At 39.6% G+C, this 21376-nt stretch overlaps 1 protein-coding gene across 1 annotated transcript in view; it reads left to right on the top strand.

The window, feature by feature from the left end:
- Window positions 1–21376, top strand: part of FAF1 (Fas associated factor 1) — a 492565-nt gene that overhangs the window by 447160 nt on the left and 24029 nt on the right. The window contains exons 17-18 of the mRNA XM_032640813.1: window positions 171–248; window positions 3969–4184. Coding sequence (XP_032496704.1) covers window positions 171–248; window positions 3969–4184 — 294 coding nt within the window. The remainder of the gene's footprint in view (window positions 1–170; window positions 249–3968; window positions 4185–21376) is intronic.

Genomic DNA, 21376 nt, shown 5'->3' with positions numbered 1-21376 from the left:
TTTATTTCCATCCTTGTTCCAGAGAGAAACACTTTCATTACCACAGTGTACCTCTGGGCCATGCTGAAAATGAACTTTTTTTCTTTTCTTTTTCTTTTATTTCTTTTCTTTTTTAAAAAAAGTAGGCCAGTGTTTATTAAGTGTTGGATTCCTTTCTCTTTTATCAACAGAGGGAAGCTCATGAGAGAGAGATGGCAGAACAGTTTCGTTTGGAACAGATTCGCAAAGAACAAGAAGAGGAACGTGAGGTAGAGCATAATTTTTAGAAAAGTTATTCAAATGCTAGGTCTATTTCCATTGCATTTGATACTAAGGATGTTAATATTTCCTACAACTTCTTTCCACTTTTCCCAGATTCATTTTGATATGGAAGACTAATTTTCTTTAGAAGAATCATTCCCAATCTATTGTGTTGAACTCTGAGAAAACTTGAACTTGTACTAGATTCATGGTTTTCTATTCTTTCCAATTCCTCTCCCCTTTCTTGCCTGACAAATATTCCCATCCTTCCTAAATATTGTCTCACCCAAAAAACACAAAGACTGTATTTTCTCCCCTTTTCCCAGGCTTGACTTTACCCACCAAAAGACACTGGGAGTTACTTCTGCAACATCTTTCACTGGGCCCCCCTATATGTGAGAAATCCATTTAGCTTGGCTGATTTTTTTCCACCCTGAGTTCAGGTCATGTCTGTGACAATATAGAGAATTTTTTCATTCACTCATTTGGCAAATATTTTTTTGACTACTTAGTGTGTGTCCAAAATCTGTTAGGAAGTAGGGATACAGATGTGGGCCCTCTGCTCCAGGAGTTCATAGTCTTGTAAAAATAGAATTACATACTATATATAAAAGTTATTATAGAGATTTACCTAAAGTACAATGGGAAAAAAGAGAAAGGGTGTCAAATGACTTCCTAGGATGACTCACAAAAAACGGCTTTTAAAACTTTTTTCTAGACATGGGATTAATGGCAAAACTCACTTATAAATAGAGGAAGCCATCTAACAAGTGATAGAAAGACCTGGAGGGCCCTAACTTGGGCTGATGAAAACTCCGTTAGTCATCACTCTTGGTCAGAGGATGCCACCTCGTAACTTATTCAACAAATTTTTTTAATTAAAGTATAGTTGGTTTACAATGTTGTGCTAGTTTCAGGTGTACAGCAAAGTTATTCAGATATATATATATAATATATATAATATATTATATATATATATATATGCCATACAGTAAATCCTTGTTGTTTATTTTATACATAGTAGGGTATGTCTGTTAATGCCATACTCCTAATTTATCCCTCCCCACCTCTAACCCCCTATGGTAACCATAATATTTGTCTTTCTTGGTCTGACTTACTTCACTTAGTATGATCATCTTTAGGTCTATCCATGTTGCTGCAAATGGCAATATTTCATTCTTTTTTATGGCTGAGTAATATTCCATTGTATATATGTAGCACATATTTTTTATCCATTCATCTGTTGATGGACACTTAAGTTGCTTCCATGACTTGGCTGTTGTAAATAGTGCTGCTATGAGCATTGGGGTGCATGTATCTTTTCAAATTAGAGTTTTCGTCTTTTCCAGATATATGCCCAGGAGTAGGATTGCTAGATCATATGGTAGTTCTAGTTTTAGTTTTTTAAGAAACCTCCATACTGTTCTCCATAATGGCTGCACCAATTTACATTCCCATTCTCCCAGTGTAGGAGAGTTCCCTTTTCTCTACACCCTCTCCAGTATCAGTAAATGATTTTTGAGCAAGAACTATGCTAGGTACTGAAAGAGAAACAAAGGACAGTAAGACATTTTCTGCCTGCAAAGAGAGATTACATCTTGTAGGAAAGATACAACATGTCTACAAGTAACAGCAAATCAAGGGAAAACGTGCTAAATAACATAACAGAAATAAAAGCAAAATACTTAAGAGTTCAGGGGCAAAGTAAAAATCTTTCACAGTTTTTGGAATTCAGTCAACACTACAGAAGGACTGATATTTGAGCCAGGTCTTGAGAGATGTGTAAGATTTCACTGTTTGGAAATCAGAGTTTATTCATGTTCAAAGACTTATCAAGTGCCTATCACACAAGCACGAAATACTATGCCTGACAAACTCTAGTATCTGTCCATGCTGAGGACTCTCAGTAATGGAAGGTAGAAAATATTTTGTTGAACATCTTCTGTGTATCAACTACTCTGCTACCTGCTTTACCTATGCTTACTCATTGACCATTAAAACAAGCTACAAGGGAAGAGATTTCTCTTTTTTTTTTTTAATTATTTTTATTTATTTATTTTTGGCTGTGTTGGGTCTTCGTTGCTGTGCACGGGCTTTCTCTAGTTGCAGCAGGCAGGGGCTACTCTTCGTTGCAGTGCGCAGGTTTCTCATTGCTGTGGCTTCTCTTGTTGTGGAGCACAAGCTCTAGGTGCACGGGCTTCAGTAGTTGTGGCTCGGGCTTTAAAGCGCAGGCTCACTAGTTGTGGCGCAGGGGCTTAGTTGCTCAGCAGCATGGGGGATCTTCCCGGACCAGGGCTCAAACCCATGTCCCCTGCATTGGCAGGCGGCTTCTTAACCACTGCGCCACCAGGGAAGACCCAGTTAACTTATTTTTATTTTCCTTTTGAATGATATAAGAATTTTAAGGCTATGAATTTCCTCTGAGCACTGCTTTAAATGAATCCCAGAGATTCCAATATGAATATGAAATTTCAACAATTGTTTTCTAGATATTCTGTAGTTTTCATTATATTTCCCCTTTTACCTGAGAGTTGTTTAATAGGGTTTTTGTTGTTGTTTTTTCTCCAAAAGGAGTGACACCAACTTTGAAAATTGTGTTGAGATTTTAGAGAACATATATCCCAATTTCTCTCACTCATGTTAATTGGGGGAAATTTTTGTTTTCCCTATTGATGAAAATTGGGAACATGGAAATGTGAAAGTAACCAGGAACACAATGTAACTGTGAAGCTGAGCATGCTAATACCAGGCTTACATGTCTAAGGAACCTGCCACAGTTCTAGGAACAAAAAGGTTTTAGTGAATTTCTGCTACAGGCAGGGACATCAGAGATCTTTAAACTCCTTCCACTGGAATATCTTGAATGTGAAACAACGTAATGCTAGATTGAAAACTAGAGCCCAACTCTAGCCATGAGATCTCCCAACAGTTTACCCCACCTGTTTGAGTCTGTGCCACATCTAGGTCCAGAAATGTGGACTTGGCCAAATCTCACAGCAGTTTAGTGGCAAAGCTGGAACTAGGACCATAGTCTCCTGCCCCCAATAAGCCTGATATTTTAATTTCTTTCCATTCCATTTTTTTATTGTAGCAAAATATATATAACAAAAATTTGCCTTTTTAACCCTTCTTAAGTACAGTTAAGTGGCATGAATTACATTCACAGTCTTGCAACCACGACCATTATTTCCAAACATTTTCATCAACCCAAACAGAGTCTTTCCTCCATTTTGTCGTTAATATATTATCCAGAATTCTACAAAATCTTCAGTCATTTCTACTTGGGAAATGTATGTTCTCTCTCTCTTTTGTGCGCTCGCGCTCTCTCTCCCTCTCTCTTTCTCCACCCCCATCTGTGTGTGTGTGTATTCGCGTGCACACACGTCTTTTGCAAATGCTTCTAATAGCCTTAATTTATGCCCTAGAAAGGAATCACAAATACCTGAGCCCTTCAGTAAAAAATAAATTACCTTTCTTCTCTGTGTAGTTACCTATCAATTTAATGTGTCATCAAGGTGGGATTTATTTTAATTAATTGCTTATTGGGCTAATATTAAGAAAATGAAAAACACATAATTCTGTTGTCCAAGCATTAGGCTTAGTTAATAAATGGGCAATAGCTTTTGATGAGTTTCTAGGAAGCAGCAGGTTTTTTCTCGTCTCTCCCTCCCCCACCCCCCACAATTCCATCCATCAACAGTTTAACACCTGATTTTTGCCCTCTTTAGGCCATCAGACTCTCCTTAGAGCAGGCCCTGCCTCCAGAGCCAAAGGAAGAAAATGCTGAGCCTGTGAGCAAACTGCGGATCCGGACACCCAGTGGCGAGTTCCTCGAGCGGCGTTTCCTGGCCAGCAATAAGCTCCAGATCGTCTTTGATTTTGTAGCTTCCAAAGGATTTCCATGGGATGAATTCAAGTTACTGAGTACCTTTCCTAGGAGAGATGTAAGTTCCCATACCTATCTCGGGAAGTGTGTCCAGATGGGAGATAGCCCATCATTAGGGCTGGACAAAGTAGTCCAAGAAAAGTGCCATGGCACAACTTACCACAAGACCACACACTCAGGAGTCCTTCTTTGTTCTGCACACCTTTCTCTCCTCAGCCTTTGGAGAAGGTATGGCTTCCCAGGCCAGCAGACATGTGCCTAGTAGCCTAGGTAAGAAATTAGGTACTAGGTCTTCCTTCCTGGTTGTTTCCCCTATTCCAGCACTCATACAGGCTTTCCCAAGATTTCATCTCTGTATACCTTAGGGTAGATCTGAGAATTATGTGCTTAACAGCTTAACAGTCAGATCAGGGTCAATGATCATAGGTTCGTGAACAAGTCATTGCTAAACCAAGAGTATTTTGTGATTTGACAGTTCTTACTAGCCTGGGAAGTCAGGGAGGGTGAACTATATTCACTGTGTATCTGTATTTCAGCAAGGCTTTTGATAGTCTCTCATAGTATTCTGGGGAAAAATAGAGAGATGTAAATCGACAGGTAGATTCATTGCTGATTAAATGGATGTGTCCAGAAACTGTTGACTAAGAGACTGACCTCTCCCTGGAGGGAAACAAGAGGTTCTATATTTAATTCTTTATTACTCATCACACTTATTGGCAACTTAAATGAAGACGTTATCAGGTTTATGGATTATGAAAAATAAGATTCAAGAAAGCCTTAAAATAGTGAAATAATAGGCAAAAATGAACCTAGAAAAATTTTACAGAAATATATAGACATAGAAAGAGATGCCTGCATAGGCTTAGAAAACCAATTGCTCAAGTTTGGGATGAAAGAATCCTGCTTTAGTAGAGGTTATTGTCGTTGAATTAAGCTGAATATACATTAATAATCTGTTGTGACTCCCAACAAAAAGCCAGCTGCATTTTTAGAGGTATAATCCCAACAAGAGAATAACAAGTTGTAGTCAACTGTTTACAAAGATAAATGACCCCTGAGTAGTCCTTAGACTCCATGCTGAAACTCTGTGCTGTCGCCTGAAGAAACAGGAGATTGGGAGTTCCCTGGCAGTCCAGTGGTTAAGACTCCACGCTCCCAGTTCAGGATGCACAGGGTCGATCCCTGGCCAGGGAACTAAGATCCCACATGCTGCACGGCATGGCCAAAAAAAAAAAAGCAACAGGAGCTTATCTAGAACAGGGCTGGTAGGAAGGGAAGGGAAGTGGAAATCATATCATTTGGGGAAATATTTTCCTCTAGAGAAGGCACGGCCATGGGAGATGTGATTTTTGTCTTCAGCTACTTGAAAGCCTGCAGTGAAAAAGAGGGATCTGATTTTGTGCAGCTTCAATGATAAAGTGGGACCAGTAAGTTGAAAGTTATTGGGAGACAAATTTGGACCAATGTAAGAAAGCCACTTTCTAAGAAAATATTTTGTGTTGTGAGGTAGTGATTTTTCTATTTTTGGAGATTACGAAGCACTACTGAATTATCACTTTTTTTATAGTAATGGATAAATAGGGAGAAGGAGTCACTCCTGGAGTTCCTACTTTATATGTTCCTACTTTATATGAAAAGGGGCTTAGACTAGCTTATCTCTAAGATACATTTTTTTGGGGGGGGTGGTATATAGTTGCTTTACAATGTTCTGTTAGTCTCTGTTGTACAATGAAGTGAATCAGCTACATGTGTACACATATCCCCTCCCTCCCACCCCCATCCCCAACCCATCCATCTAGGTCACCACAGAGCACCGAGCAGGCTCCCTGTGTTGTATAGCAGGTTCCCACTAGCTACCTGTTTTACACAGGGCAGTGCACATATGTCAATCCCAATCTCCCAGTTCATCCCCCCCCGCCTGCCCTGTGTCCACACATCCACTCCCTACGTCTTTGTCTTTATTCCTGCCGTGCAAATAGGTTCATTGATATCGTTTTTCTAGATTCCACATACATGCGTTAATATACGATACTTGTTTTTCTCTCTCTGACTTACTTCACTCTGTATGACAGACTCTAGGTCCATCCACCTCACTACAAATAACTCAATTTCATTCCTTTTTATGGCTGAGTAATATTCCATTGTATATATGTGCCACATCTTCTTTATCCATTCCTCTGTCGATGGACACTTAGGTTGATTCCATGTCCTGGCTATTGTAAATAGTGCTGCAGTGAACATTGGGGTGCATGTGTCTTTTTGAATTATGGTTTTCTCAGGGTATATGCCCAGTAGTGGGATTGCTGGGTCGTATTGTAGTTCTATTTTTAGTTTTTTAAGAACCCTCCATACTGTTCTCCATAGTGGCTGTATCAATTTATATCCCCACCAACAGTGCAAGAGGGTTCCCTTTCTCCCCACCCTCTCCAGCATTTATTGTTTGTAGATTTTTTGATGATGGCCATTCTGACCAGTATGAGGTGATACTTCATTGTAGTTTTGATCTGCATTTCTCTAATAATTAGTGATGCTGAGCATCTTTTCATGTGCCTCTTGGCCATCTGTATGTCTTCTTTGGAGAAATGTCTATTTAGGTCTTCTGCCCTTTTTTTTTTTTTTTTTTTTTTTGCGTTACGCGGGCCTCTCACTGTTGTGGCCTCTCCCGTTGCGGAGGACAGGCTCCGGACGCGCAGGCTCAGCGGCCATGGCTCACGGGCCCAGCCGCTCCGCGGCATGTGGGATCCTCCCAGACCGGGGCACGAACCCGTGTCCCCTGCATCAGCAGGCGGACTCTCAACCACTGCGCCACCAGGGAAGCCCCTTCTGCCCATTTTTTTTATTCTGCTGTTTGTTTTTTTGATATTGAGCTTCATGAGCTGTTTGTATATTTTGGTGATTAATCCCTTGTCAATTGCTTCATTTGCAAATATTTTTGCCCATTCTGAGGCTTGTCTTTTCATCTTGTTTATGGTTTTCTTTACTGTGCAGAAGCTTTTAAGTTTCATTAGGTCCCATTTGTTTATTTTTGTTTTTATTTTCATTACTCTAAGAGGTGGGTCAAAAATTATCTTGCTGTGAATTATGTCAAAGAGTGTTCTTATGTTTTCCTCTAAGAGTTTTGTTTTGTTTTGTTTTTTTAACTTATTTTATTTTTGGCTGCATTGGGTCTTCATTGCTGCACGCGGACTTTTCTCTGGTTGCAGTGAGCAGGGGCTACTCTTCATTGTGGTGTGCAGGCTTCTCATTGTGGTGGCTTCTCTTGTTGGGAGCACTGGCTCTAGGCACGGGGGCTTCAGTAGTTGTGGCGCACAGGCTTAGTTGCTCCATGGCATGTGGGATCTTCCCGTATCAGGGCTCAACCCATGACTCCTGCATTGGCGGGTGGATTCTTAACCACTGTGCCACCAGGGAAGCCCCCCTCTAAGAGTTCTATAGTGTCCAGTCTTACATTTAGGTCTTTAATCCACTTTTAGTTTATTTTTGGGTATGGTGTTAGGGAGTGTTCTAATTTCATTCCTTTACATGTAGCTGTCCAGTTTTCCCAGCACTACTTATTGAAGAGACTGTCTTTTCTCCATTGTATATCCTTGCCTCCTTTGTCATAGATTAGTTGAGCATAGATGCACGGGTTTATCTCTGGTCTTTCTATCCTGTTCCATTGATCTATATTTCTGTTTTTGTGCCAGTACCATATTGTCTTGATGACTGTAGCTTTGTAATACAGTCTGAAGTCAGGGAGTCTGATTTCTCCAGCTCCGTTGTTTTCCCTCAAGTTTGCTTCAGCTATTCAGGGTCTTTTGTGTCTCCATACAAATTTTAAGATTTTTTGGTTCATAAAAAATCATTTCTGTAAAAAATACCATTGGTAATTTGATACAGATTGCACTGAATCTGTAGATAGCTTTGGGTAGTATAGTCATTTTCACAGTATTGACTCTTCCAATCCAAGAACATGGTATATCTCTCCATCTGTCTGTGTCATCTTTGATTTCTTTCATCACTGTCTTATACTTTTCTGAGTAGAGTTCTTTTACCTCCTTATGTAGGTTTATTCCTAGGTATTTAATTCTTTTTTGTTGCAGTGGTAAATGGGAGTGTTTCCTTAATTTCTCTTTCTGATTTTTCATTGTTAGTGTATAGGAATGCAAGAGATTTCTGTGCATTAATTTTGTATCATGCAACTTTACCAAATTTATTGATTAGCTCTAGTAGTCTTCTGGTGGCATCTTTAGGATTATCTATGTATAGTATCATGTCATCTGCAAACAGTTTTACTTCTTCTTTTCCAATTTGTATTCCTTTTATTTATTTTTCTTCTGATTGCTGTGGCTAGGACTTCCAAGACTATGTTGAATAATACTGGCAAGAGTGGACATCCTTGTCTTGCTCCTGATCTTCGAGGAAATGCTTTCAGTTTTTCACCATTGAGAATGATGTTTACTGTGGGTTTGTTGTATATGGCCTTTATTATGTTGAGGTAGGTTCCTTCTGTGCCCACTTTCTGGAGAGTTTTTATCATAAATAGTTTTGAATTTTGTCAGAAGCTTTTTATGCATCTATTCAGATGACCATATGGTTTTTATTCTTCAGTTTGTTAACATGGTGTATCACATTGATTGATTTGCATATATTAAAGAATCCTTGCATCCCTGGGATGAATCCCACTTGATCATGGTGTATGATCCTTTTAATATGTTGTTGGATTCTGTTTGCTAGTATTTTGCTGAGGATTTTTGCATCTATATTCATGAGTGATATTGGCCTGTAATTTTCTTTTTTTTGTAGTATCTTTGTCTGGTTTTGGTATCAGGGTGATAGTGGCCTCATAGAATGACTTTGGGAGTGTTCCTTCCTCTGCAATTTTTTTGGAAGAGTTTGAAAAGGATGGGTGTTAGCTCTTCTCTGAATGTTTGATAGAATTCACCTGTGAAGCCATCTGGTCCTGGACTTTTGTTTGTGGGAAGATTTTTAATCACAGTTTCAATTTCATTACTTGTGATTGGTCAGTTTACATATTCTGTTTCTTCCTGGTTCAGTCTCGGAAGGTTATACCTCTCTAAGAATTTGTCCATTTCTTCCAGGTTGTCCATTTTATTGGCATAGAGTTGCTTGTAGTAGTCTCTTATGATGCTTTGTATTTCTGTGGTGTCCGTTGTAACTTCTTCTTTTTCATTTCTAATTTTATTGATTTGAGTCCTCTCCCTATTTTTCCTGATGAGTCTGGCTAAAGGTTTTTCAGTTTTGTTTATCTTCTCAAGGAACCAGCTTTTAGGTGATTGATCTTTTCTATTGTTTTCTTTGTTTCTATTTCATTTATTTCTTCTCTGATCTTTATGATTTCTTTCCTTCTCCCAACTTTGAGTTTTGTTTGTTCTTCTTTCTCTAGTTCCTTTAGGTGTAAGGTTAAATTGTTTATTTGAGGTTTTTCTTGTTTCCTGAGGTAGGATTGTATCTCTATAAACTTCCCTCTTAAAACTGCTTTTGCTGCATCCCATAGGTTTTGGATCGTCGTGTTTTCATTGTGATTTGTCTCTAGGTATTTTTTGATTTCCTGTTTGATTTCTTCAGTGATCTCTTGGCTATTTAGTAATGTTATGTTTAGCCTCCATGTGTTTGTGTTTTTTACATTTTTTTCCTTGTAATTTATTTCTAATCTCATAGTGTTGTGGTCAAAAAAGATGCTTGATATGACTTCAATTTTCTTAAATTTACCGAGGCTTGATTTTAGACCCAAGATGTGATCTGTCCTGGAGAATGTTCCATGTGCACTTGAGAAGAAAGTGTAATCTGCTGTTTTCAGATGGAATGTCCTATAAATATCAATTAAATCTATCTGGTCTGTTGTGTCATTTAAAGCTTGTGTTTCCTTGTTAATTTTCTGTCTGGATGATCTGTCCATTGGTGTAAGTGAGGTGTTTAAGTCCCCGACTATTGTTGTGTTACTGTCGATTTCCTCTTTTGGAGCCATTAGCATTTGCCTTATGTTTTGAGGTGCTTCTGTGTTGGGTGCACATATATTTATAATTGTTTAATCTTCTTCTTGGATTGATCCCTTGATCATTATGTAGTGTCCTTCCTTGTCTCTTGTAACATTCTTTCTTTTAAAGTCTATTTTCTCTGATATGAGTACTGCTACTCCACGTTTCTTTTGATTTCCATTTACATGGAATATCTTTTTCCATCCCCTCACTTTCAGTCTGTATGTGCCCCTAGGTCTGAAGTGGGTCTCTTGTAGACAGTATATATGTGGGTCTTGTTTTTGTATCCATTCAGCGAGCCTGTGTCTTTTGGTTGGAGCATTTAATCCATTCACATTTAAGGTAATTATAGATATGTATGTTTCTATTACCATTTTCTTAATTGTTTTGGGTTTGTTTTTGTAGGTCCTTTTCTTCTCTTGTGCTTCCCACTTAGAGAAGTTCCTTTAGCATTTGTTGTAGAGCTGGTTTGGTGGTGCTGAATTCTCTTAACTTTTGCTTGTCTGTAAAGTTTTTGATTTCTTCATCGAATCTGAATGAGATCCTTGCCGGGTAGAGTAATCTTGGTTGTAGGTTCTTCCCTTTCATCACTTTAAATATATCGTGCCTCTCCCTTCTGGCTTGTAGAGTTTCTGCTGAGAAATCAGCTGTTAACCTTATGGGAGTTCCCTTGTATGTTATTTGTCATTTTTCCCTTGTTGCTTTTAATGATTTTTCTTTGTCTTTAATTTTTGTCAGTTTGATTACTATGTGTCTCAGCATGTTTCTCCTTGAGTTTATCCTGCCTGGCACCCTCTGTGCTTCCTGGTCTTGGGTGGCTATTTCCTTTACCATGTTAGGGAACTTTTCGACTATAATCTCTTCACATATTTTCTCAGGTCCTTTCTCTCTCTTTTCTCCTTCTGAGACCCCTATAATGTGAATGTTGGTGCATTTAATGTTGTCCCAGAAGTCTCGTAGGCTGTCTTCATTTCTTTTCATTCTTTTTTCTTATTCTGTTCCACAGCAGTGAATTCCACCATTCTGTCTTCCAGGTCACTTATCCGTTCTTCTGCCTCAGTTATTCTGCCATTGAGTCCTTCTAGTGTATTTTTCATTTCAGTTATTGTAATGTTCATCTCTGTTTGTTTGTTCTTTAATTGTTCTAGGTGTTTTTTCTTTAATTCTTCTAGGTCTTTGTTACCCATTTCTTGCATCTTCTCAATCTTTGCTCTATTCTTTTTCTGAGGTCCTGGTTCATCCTCAATATCATTATTCTGAATTCTTTTTCTGGAAGGTTGCCTATCTCCACTTCATTTAGTTGTTTTTCTCGGGTTTTGTCTTGTTTCTTCATTTGGTACATAGACCTCTGCCTTTTCATTTTGTCTTTCTTTCTGTGAATTTGGTTTTCATTCCACAAGCTGGAGGATTGTAGTTCTTGCTTCTGCTGTCTGCCCTCTGGTGGATGAGGCGATCTAAGAGGCTTGTGCAAACTTCCTGATGGGAGGGACTGGTGGTGGGTAGAGTTGGGTGGTGCTCTGTTGGGCAGAGCTCAGTAAAACTTTAATCTACTTGTCTGCTGATGGGTGGGTCTGAGTTCCCTCCCTGTTGGTTGTTTGGCCTGAGGTGACCCAACACTGGAGCCTACCAGCTCTTTGGTGGGGCTAATGGTGGACTCCAGGAGGGCTCACGCCAAGGAGTACTTCCCAGAACTTCTGCTGCCAGTGTCCTTGTCCCTGCAGTGAACCACAGCCAACCCCCGCCTCTACAGGAGACCCTCCAACACTAACAGGTAGGTCTGGTTCAGTCTCCTGTGGGGTCACTACTCCTTCCTCTGGGTCCTGATGCACACACTACTTTGTGTGTGCCCTCCAAGAGTGGAGTCTCTGTTTCCCCCAGTCCTGTCAAAGTTCTGCAATGAAATCCCACTAGCCTTCAAAGTCTGATTCTCTGGGAATTCCTCCTCCTGTTGCCAGACCCCCAGGTTGGGAAGCCTGACGTGGGACTCAGAACCTTCACACCAGTGGGTGGACTTCTGTGGTATAATTGTTCTCCAGTTTGTGAGTCAGACACACAGCGGTTATGGGATTTGACTTTATTGTGATTGCACCCCTCCTACCATGTCATTGCGGCTTCTCCTTTGTCTTTGGATGTGGGGTATCTTTTTTGGTGAGTTCCAGGGTCTTCCTGTTGATGATTGTTCAGCAGTTAGTTGTGATTCCACTGCTCTCGCAGGAAGGAGTGAGCGCATGTCCTTCTACACCACCATCTTGAACCAATCTCCTGAGCTTGTCTTTTAATGCTCAGTCAAATGTCATCTCCTCTGGGAAGCCCTCCCCATCTCCCAAGCTCCTCACCTATGTACCCATTGCAGTTTATACATTCCTCTCTTATAGGACTTGTCCTATTTTTCTGTAATCATTTACAGAGACTGTCCATATCATGTTCATGTCTATCTCCCCTGAAGTTCCCAGCATGGTGCCTCACACATAAGTATTCAAGTTACTGTTGTCAAGTGTTAATGACCTCAGGTCTGATCCTAAATCCCTGATTCCAGAGTGAACTAGAGAGGCTGTTCCAAATGAGAACCGGTGCCCTAAGCCCACCCAGATTCCAGACCCAGGCCTAAACCCAGTGAGCCCACCCAGGACTCATTAGACCTCCTAGACCTAGGGGTGGGATGAGAGTTAATGGCCCTTCATCCTTCTCTGAATGCTCTTCCAAGTCTAATGACTAGTGTTTTTGCAAGGCTATTCTGTGACAGCCATCTGTGTCTGCAGGGATTAGGATCTAATTTGTAAAAGTCATCTTAAATTACAGCCAAACTAAAGACTGTTAAAAAGCACATCTTAAGACCTTGCCTTTTTAATAACAAATAACATAAGACCTAGCTCTAGGAGTCTTACTGTGTCTTTAGCCTTTTTTCCACAAAGCAGAGACTAGCTTCTCACCAAAGGACCTGTTAAACATTCTTCTGTGTCCCCACCCCCAAATCAAAACAGTACTTCATGTTAAGATTTCCCAACTGTCCAACTATTTACTAAATGTCTGCTGGGTATACCACTGAACTGAGCACTGTGGGATAACCAAAATAGCAGCAGACACAGGCCTTCCTGGGAGAAGCTGATTGTCAAGATACTGAGAGCACTGTGTTATTTGTTAGTTTTGTTATGTTGTTTTCCATTTTGCTAATAACAGTTACTAAGAGGGGAAGTAATATTCATTTCAGAGCTACTGTCATTAAGCCCTACCTGGTGGGTATGTTAGAGCCATGTGAACATCATTGGCCCATTTGCCTTACTCTGGCATTGCCCTGGCAGTGAGGTAATTGAGTCTAAAAGCTGACCCCCCCCTACTACCTACCCTTTCTTGGAGTCAGAGTAAGAGGCCCCTCCAGCCCCAAATTTCCCTCTGGACCTGCAACTGTCTGGCACCACTCAGTGTGAAGTTGTCAATATCTCCCAGCCTTCCTCTTCCCTTTTCTTTCCTCCTTTCTTTCCCACCGCTCCATCTTCTTTCCAATTCTATTTCACCCTTTTAACTCTCTCCCCCTTCTTTCCACTCTTCCCTCCTTTATTTCTTTGTTTTTTTAATTCTACAACTCTTCTCCTTCCTGCCTCCTCTCTTTTCCTCCTTTTCTGTACTCATATCCACCTCAGTCAGAGAAGCTCCACCTGCAACTGGAACATGAGGTCTTTCTATTTATCAAAGGAGTGCAGCCTACTGGGAAACATGGATGGTGATGGCAGTGAGCTTCAGGACTGGTGGCCTGTGTGCCTTGTCACTTACATAATCACACAGCCCCCATTCTTGCCCCAAGAACATCTCTTCCTCCAGATCTATAGCTGTGAACCCCCAAAACAGGCAAACATGCATGCAGAAATGCATTATCAGAAATTTTATATTCTAGAACAAAGAGGAACAGGAGAGTGAGTATAAACAAACTCCTAGCCGGGATTTTTACAAAGTACACCTTCAGTAAAGGTTTATTTGAATGAACTGGGAGGAAAGCCTTACAAAGTTAGGGTACACAGATTCCTTCCTCAGTCACCCATCCACTTTTGCTACACTAAGCACCAAGCTAAGCACGATGCTCAGCACTGGGAACACAGTGTTGAAAAACAATGACATAGTTATTACCCTTGTCAAACTTACAGTCTGTATCCAGAAGCTGCTGCTGGAAGACATTTGACTTCATTGATAATACAAGGATATCCTGTTTGCCACCATAAGGAATTAGAAATAGGTTAATCTGCATGTCATGCTGGTATTCATTCTTTCATAGAGTAAAACATTTGCTGAGCAACCACATGGCCCACCTCCATACCAGACACTGATGATATAGAAATAAAAGGAATTGTTACTGACCTTGAAGGGTTCACATTCTAGTAAAAACACACATGTAAAGCAAATTGCATTACATATCATACTGACAGTTGGAAGGATAGGTAATTTCAGCCTGCAGTGATAAGACATTATAAAGGAAATGAATTTGACCTGAGCCTTTCACAGAGAGCTGTTGGGTGAATAGAAACAGAATAGCTTTGTTAAAAGTAAAAGTTTCAGTGGTACTTAGACCTGTATCTGAATCTCACCTCATCACATACTTGTTTTATGACATTGGGCAACTTACTTGGCCCTGCTGAACTTTTAGTCCTTCACCTTTAAAAGAGAATAATATCTAGCTCAGAGAGTTGTGATAAAAGTTAAATAAGTGAATGTAAACTACTATGTCCCTGCCATGTAATAAACAGTATCTGCTATAATTGTCCTAAGTGGAGAGAGAGACAGAAGAGGTGGGAAAGGCTTACAGCTAAAGAAAGCATGATAGCAGTGAATTCTTCCACTAGAGCAATGATGGATATTTCCATTTAAAATATCCAAATGCTCTAAACCAGACAAAAGAATGTATCTTTGGAATCATAATATCTCATGTTTGAAAAGAATCTCAGAGATATCAAAGCCAACTGTCACTTTACAGATGGTAGAATCAAAGCATGGTAAAATTATACACTTTCCTTAAGTCACATGGTCAATTACAATAGCAGAGCTGACCCTAAAACCCAAGTTTTCTTATGGCCATTACTGTTTAAGATCAGTGGCTCCTTTTAAAACTCTGTTAATAGATTACAGAGTTTCACCTTAAAATTAGAGCCAAAGAACAATAGAACTTAAAAAATCAACATTAGAGATCACCTAGTAAATGCAATAAATTGCAGCTCCAAGCACCAATATTTTAAAATATTCGGTACTTCAGTGACTTTCATATGTTAATGTCTCTAATGTTGCAGTGGAACTGATTTCCAATTTATGTTAGACTGAGTTTGATTTAAAAAAAAAAAAAAGAAGAACCAGAAGGAAAAACTTGAATGCCATTGAACTACCTACACCTTAAAAGCTTTGATTTCAAGATAAAGCAAGATGAAGCATGTAATCAATGAAATACATGTTAAAGTTACTGCTGCTGAGCTTGTTCCATTCCCCACAGATATTGTATATCACCATATCTAATTATTTGAGATTTTCCAGTATTCCTAAATAATCGAGATTCAGAGAATAAGAACTATGATTGTGGGATGGAATGCAATTAGTATCTAGTTGGTCACAATATTAATTCTGACTCTAAACTTCTCTCAAATCTGTTTTTTTCTTTTCCTTGCCCCCACACCACTGCCCAAATCTTCATGGCCCAGATTAAACCTTGCAGCATCCTAATTCATCTCACTGATTCCAATCTTGCCTACCCCACCTCCTATCAATCCTTCCTACTGTCTCTCAAGTTATTTTTCTGAAACATAGGTTTGGTGATATCTCATCTCTCTCCTGCTTAAAAGCCTCTAGTGGTTCTAATGCCCTACAGGAAAAAACTGTAAACTCCTTCCAAAGCATACAAAAGCCTTCATAATCTCATACCATCTCCTCCCCCCATCCCCAACCCCTCAGTTCTTCTCACTCCCTCCATTACTTTTCTACCACATGCATCTCACCATTTAGCCACAATAAACTTCTTGACTGAAAGAAACCAGGAGATCTTACTAAGATGCTGATACATTCACAGTTATCGCACTCCTCTTCTTATCAGCTTTGGGAAGTAGCAAGATAGGTGGTAGTCCATGCCATTCAACAGATATGCAGGCCTGAGGTGAAACGACTTGCTTGAGAGCTGCACATTCAGTTAATGACCACTCAGGACTGCAGCCCAGGCTTCTCAATTGCTTTATTTCCAAAAGCAACTTTGTAAGGAAAAATGGTCCTGGAGTATTTTGACCACGGGACGCTTGAGTTTATAGGTTGAAGTCATTTGGTAAACTGTTTACATAATATTTACAAAAGAAACGAAATAGCAAGGGATTTAAAAGAATAATATAGCTGCTTCTTAAATAAGTCTATACATGAAACTCTAATCTGGCATAACAGCAGTCTAATTAAAGGGAAAAAATATTGTTTCTAGCAAGGGTGGTTTATATTTCTTCAGGTTATTCATTTTTTTTAAGAAATCTATTATTTTCTAAATTGTAAGTTTCAATTTTTTAAAGTAATGAGATGAAGCATCCTGTGCCTTAATAATGCCTTACATGCAGAATCAATCTGAAAATTCGTAGCTTTTTGGGGCCTCTACTTTATCGTTGGAGTGATTGAGGAGAGGGGAATAGAGAGAAAACAATGGTATAGAGGAAGGAACTTTGGACTGAGAATCACATGATTATTAGCTGTGCAACCTTCAACAAGGTACACCCTCTCTCTGTATCCCAGTTTTCTTTTCTATAAAACAGAAGCAATAAATTCTGCTTCTCCCAGGACCATAGCATGGCTCAAATAAGGCAGTGTATATGAGTGCTTTGTAAACTGTGAGATACTGTCCAAATATGAAAAGTAAAGATGATCATGATGATTCTCCAATAGCCAAGTGTGCAGGATAAAAGAAATTTTTAGTAGTATTTATTGAGGGCTTACTATGTCCTGTATGCATTATCTCATTTAATCCTAAAAACTATTCTAAAGGTCAGTATTCATACTGTATGCACTGAGAGGGGGAAACTCAGGCACAAAACTTGCCCAATGTCATAGTATATATCAGAACCAGATACAAACCTGTGTGTGTGTGATTCTGGAGTCTGTGCTCTTAATCCCTATGCCATTATGCTCCTGAGCCAGGTAAGGAATAAATTAGTGAGGTAGTTTATCATCTAGAAAAATACTTTAAATGTGTAAATGAAGCTCAGTTCTATACATTTGGAAAGATTGCATTATCTCTGATTTCTTTATATTGTCCTTGTAATATTTATTCCTAAGTCACAGCCAGATGTAGGTAAAGTTGTATTTCATACTCTGTTTATCCAGGCACTGTGCTAAGTACTAAGGAATGAGGCACAGTCCTTCCTTTGAGAATGCTCTGGCCTCTCATATAAATAATCCTTATAGTGCAGTTCACGCAGTGGGTCCTAAGAATAGTCAGACCAAAAGGGCAGAAGAAGTCAGAGCTGGCCTGGGTGACCAAGAAAAGCTTTGTAAAGGAGGTAGCAGATGAACAAAATTTTGAGATGGTAGGATTTCTGGTGGGCTGATAGGGGAGAACATTCTCCAGCCCTTGGGCCAGCTTAAAGAAAGAATCTAATGTTGGAAATTTCAAGGCATGGCTAGACAATGGAGCATAGACTAGATTGATTGAAATATGGAGTTTGTATCATAAAGTTCTGAGAAAAGGCTGAATGGGGATTGTATAAAACCTAGAATATCAGGAAAGGGAGCTTGGCTTTATTCCATGTAGTTTGTTGAGGAAGGGAATGGCATGGTCATCATGGTTATCTTCAACATAAGAACAGTTAGCCCTACACTACTCCATAATGTACAAATTCACATTGCCTGGCACATAGTAGGTGCTCAGTAAATGTTAATTCTCTGATCTCTTTCTACCCTTAATATCTAGGGGATCTCATTCATCTTGTGGCTTCAATTACCATATATACAGTTGCAGCTCTGAAGTGTATATCTCCAGCCCAAGCTTTCTCCTGAACTCCAGATATTTATACATACAACTGCCTACTCAACATCTCCATTTTATGTCTAATTGGCATCTCAAGTTAAACATAGTCAAAACAGAACTCCTGATTTCTACCCTCCCCCAAATCTGCTCCTCTTGTAGTCATCCTCACCTCATTAAATGACAGCTTCATTCTTGTTCAGGCCAGAAACCTTTGATTTATCCTTGACTCCTCTTTCTCTCTTTTTCTATCCAACTCATAAGTAAATTCTGTTGGTTTTACCTTCAAACTGTATATCCAGAATCTACTTCTCACTGCCTGCACAACTAAACCCTAGTCCAAGCCACTATGGTTTCTTGTCTAGATTATTGTAATGGTGTCCGCCCTCCACCTGCGTACCCTCCCCCTTTCAGTCTTTTTTTCTAAAAAAACAAAAAAAATAGTTCTGTGGTTTTTTAATATAAAGCAGATCGTGTCATTTCTCTTCTCAAAACCCTGTCACGGCTCCCCACCAAGTTCTGAGTTTTTGATGTGACTCGCTGGCATTTCTCTGACCCCGCTCGATCTTTTTCAGTCACCCTGGCATCCTTGTTGTTTATTAAAAACCATGAAACGTTTTCCCACTTTGGCTCCTTGTACTTGTACTGTCTTCCTCTAGATATCCATATTGCTCATGCCCTTACTTCCTTTAGGTCTCTGCTCAAATATTGCCTTTCCACTGAGGCCTTTTCTGACCAACCTATATAAAAAAGCAGTCCTCCTTCCCTCTTCTCTGTTGCCACCTTCCCTACCCTGCCAGACTGGCAATCCCTATGCCTCTTACCCTGCTTTATTTTCCTCCACTGAACTGATCACCATCTGACATAGGGAATAATAGATATTTACTTGTTTATTATCTACACCCTACTAGAATAAAAGCTTTTTGAAGGTGAGAACTTTACTTATTCACTGCTATATAGCTGGCACCTAGAACTGAACCTGGAACTTAACCGATGATCAGTAAATATCTGTTGAATGAATGAATGAAGCAGACAACGTGTGAAGTAATAATAATGCTGCCTACCACTGTGTGAGTTCCCACTGTGTGTTGGGCAGCTATGCTATGCACTAGACAGGTATCGTTTAATTGAATCCTTACAACAATCCTATGAGATTGGTATTATCCTTATTCCATAATTGAAAAAATTAAAGGCACAAAAAAACAGATTTAAAACCCAGGTCAAGAATCTATTATACCAAGCAAATATTATCTCCATTTTACAGATACAGAAAGTGAAACTCTAAGGGTTTTGAGCAAGGTCACCTAGCCAGGAAGTAGCAGAGCTGGAAATTAAATATGAAGGTGCTGATTCTTTTTCTGTTCTATCTCACTGGTAGTTTGGAAAGATGAATTGACATGGAAAAAGACTGAAGCCAGAATAGTCGGGGGATGTTGCAGTACTTAAAATAAGACTGACAAAAATGCAGCCAAGCAGGGGAAGATTAGAGAGATGGTTGTATGTAAACTCTAACACCTGGACTAAGTATTGTGATAAATGGTTCCATAGCTTTTCCTGCCCTCCCTATACTTGGAGGCAGACGAATCTTCATTCTAATGCTGGCACTTCTATTCACTTTCTGAGTTACACTGAGTAAATGATTTCTATTTTCTATATTTCAGTTACTTCATCTTTCAAGTGAGGATAATATCAAGCATCCTCACAGATATATTGTGATGATAAGATCAAAAGTGATAATGAAAACACTTGGTAAATGGCAGAGGGCCATGCCATTTGATTTGGTAATGCTGAGTTTCTTTGATCCATCTCCAGGAAGTCACTGCTTTTGACCTGTCTCTTGCCTTTAAAAAATAAGTTTTTAGACACATTCCTCATTCTTAATGTGAGGTGACCTGTTCTTTGTCACTTGGATTATAAAACACCCTTCCTTGGAAGAAAGTCCACTATTTATTGTAGTTCCTTTAGTGCAGGAAAAATGTGTTCTGAGCATTGGCAGTCACGATGGGGGAGAGAGCATGATGCTATAGTATAAAGAACGAGTTATCCGGTAGACCTTGGATGTGTCACATAATCTCTATAAAATGGTTCCTTCACCTGTAAAAAGGCAGATAATAATAGCCACATATGGGGTGGTTGTAAGAATTAAGTGAGGTGATTTGAGAGTGAGGATATGACATGGAGTAGGTACCCAGGATATGTGAGGCTTTAAGACATGTAGACCTTGTGCTGGGAAGGAATAACACAGCTCACCATGCTCATGCCCCTGGGCAGGGCACTGTGTGTAGGATGAAACCACACCATCTCACTTTCAGTCAGACTTTCCTGTGAGGAAGTATATTCTCTCCTCCTCCTTCCACATCACTGTTTCCATAAAGCAGAATCCTCTTAGTTGGGATTGGATGGAAATGTGACTAAACACCAAAGAGGTTTTCAGTAAAATATGTTGGTACAATTTTTTGCTTAGTTTCAAGACGAGTTGGGTCTAAGCCTTCCAAAAGTGAGTGGATTGCTGATGTGAAAGTTTTCTTTGAAATTTTTATGCCTGATTTGGTGATCTCTTTGCTTCTCACAGCCTTTTCCAGCTTTTAGTCAGACAAGGATAATAATAATTATTAATGTGCCACTCTGTGCCAGACACTTTAGAAAGTATTCTCTCAATCTTTATACAAACCCTAAAGCATAGATAGTAGCCCCATTTTATAAATAAGATAACTGAGGCTAAGAGACATTAAGTATCATTTCCAGGGTCACGTACATGGTAACTGACATAATTGTGATTTAAACCTCCAGAGCCTATGCTGTTTATCCTAAAGGGGATACTTTTTCATATAATGTGTTGGGGGGTCCCCAAGACCCACCTCCAGGTTCCGTGATATTCTAGGAGGACTCAAGGACTGAGCAGTCATATTCACAGCTGTGATTTATTACAGCAAAAGAATACAAAGCAAAATCAGCAAAGAGAAAAGGCACACGGGGCCAAGTCTAGGGAAAACCAGGCAAAGCTTCCAAGGGTCCTCTCCTAGTGGAGTCACACAGGATGAGCTTAATTCCCCTAGCAGTGGTTTGGGACAACATATGCGAAATGTTGTCAAGCAAGGAAGCTTTTTAGGGACTTAATGCCCAGGGGCTTAGTTGGGGGCTGATTATATAAGTACCCTCTGCCTGGTACATACCAAATTCCAGAATCCGAGAAGGAAAGCAGGTGTTCAGCATAACTATATTGTTTGCACAAACGCTTTAAGGTTAGTGAGCTACTCTTATCGGTTCTGAGAATAGTGGGAAGTCTCCTAAAAGCCAAGTTCCCAGACACCA

This window comes from Phocoena sinus, chromosome 1 (assembly GCF_008692025.1).
Source record: "Phocoena sinus isolate mPhoSin1 chromosome 1, mPhoSin1.pri, whole genome shotgun sequence".
NCBI classification, from domain to species: Eukaryota; Metazoa; Chordata; class Mammalia; order Artiodactyla; family Phocoenidae; genus Phocoena; species Phocoena sinus.
The sequence above is the reverse complement of the archived record's forward strand: the minus strand, read 5'-3'. Positions and strand labels throughout refer to the sequence as shown.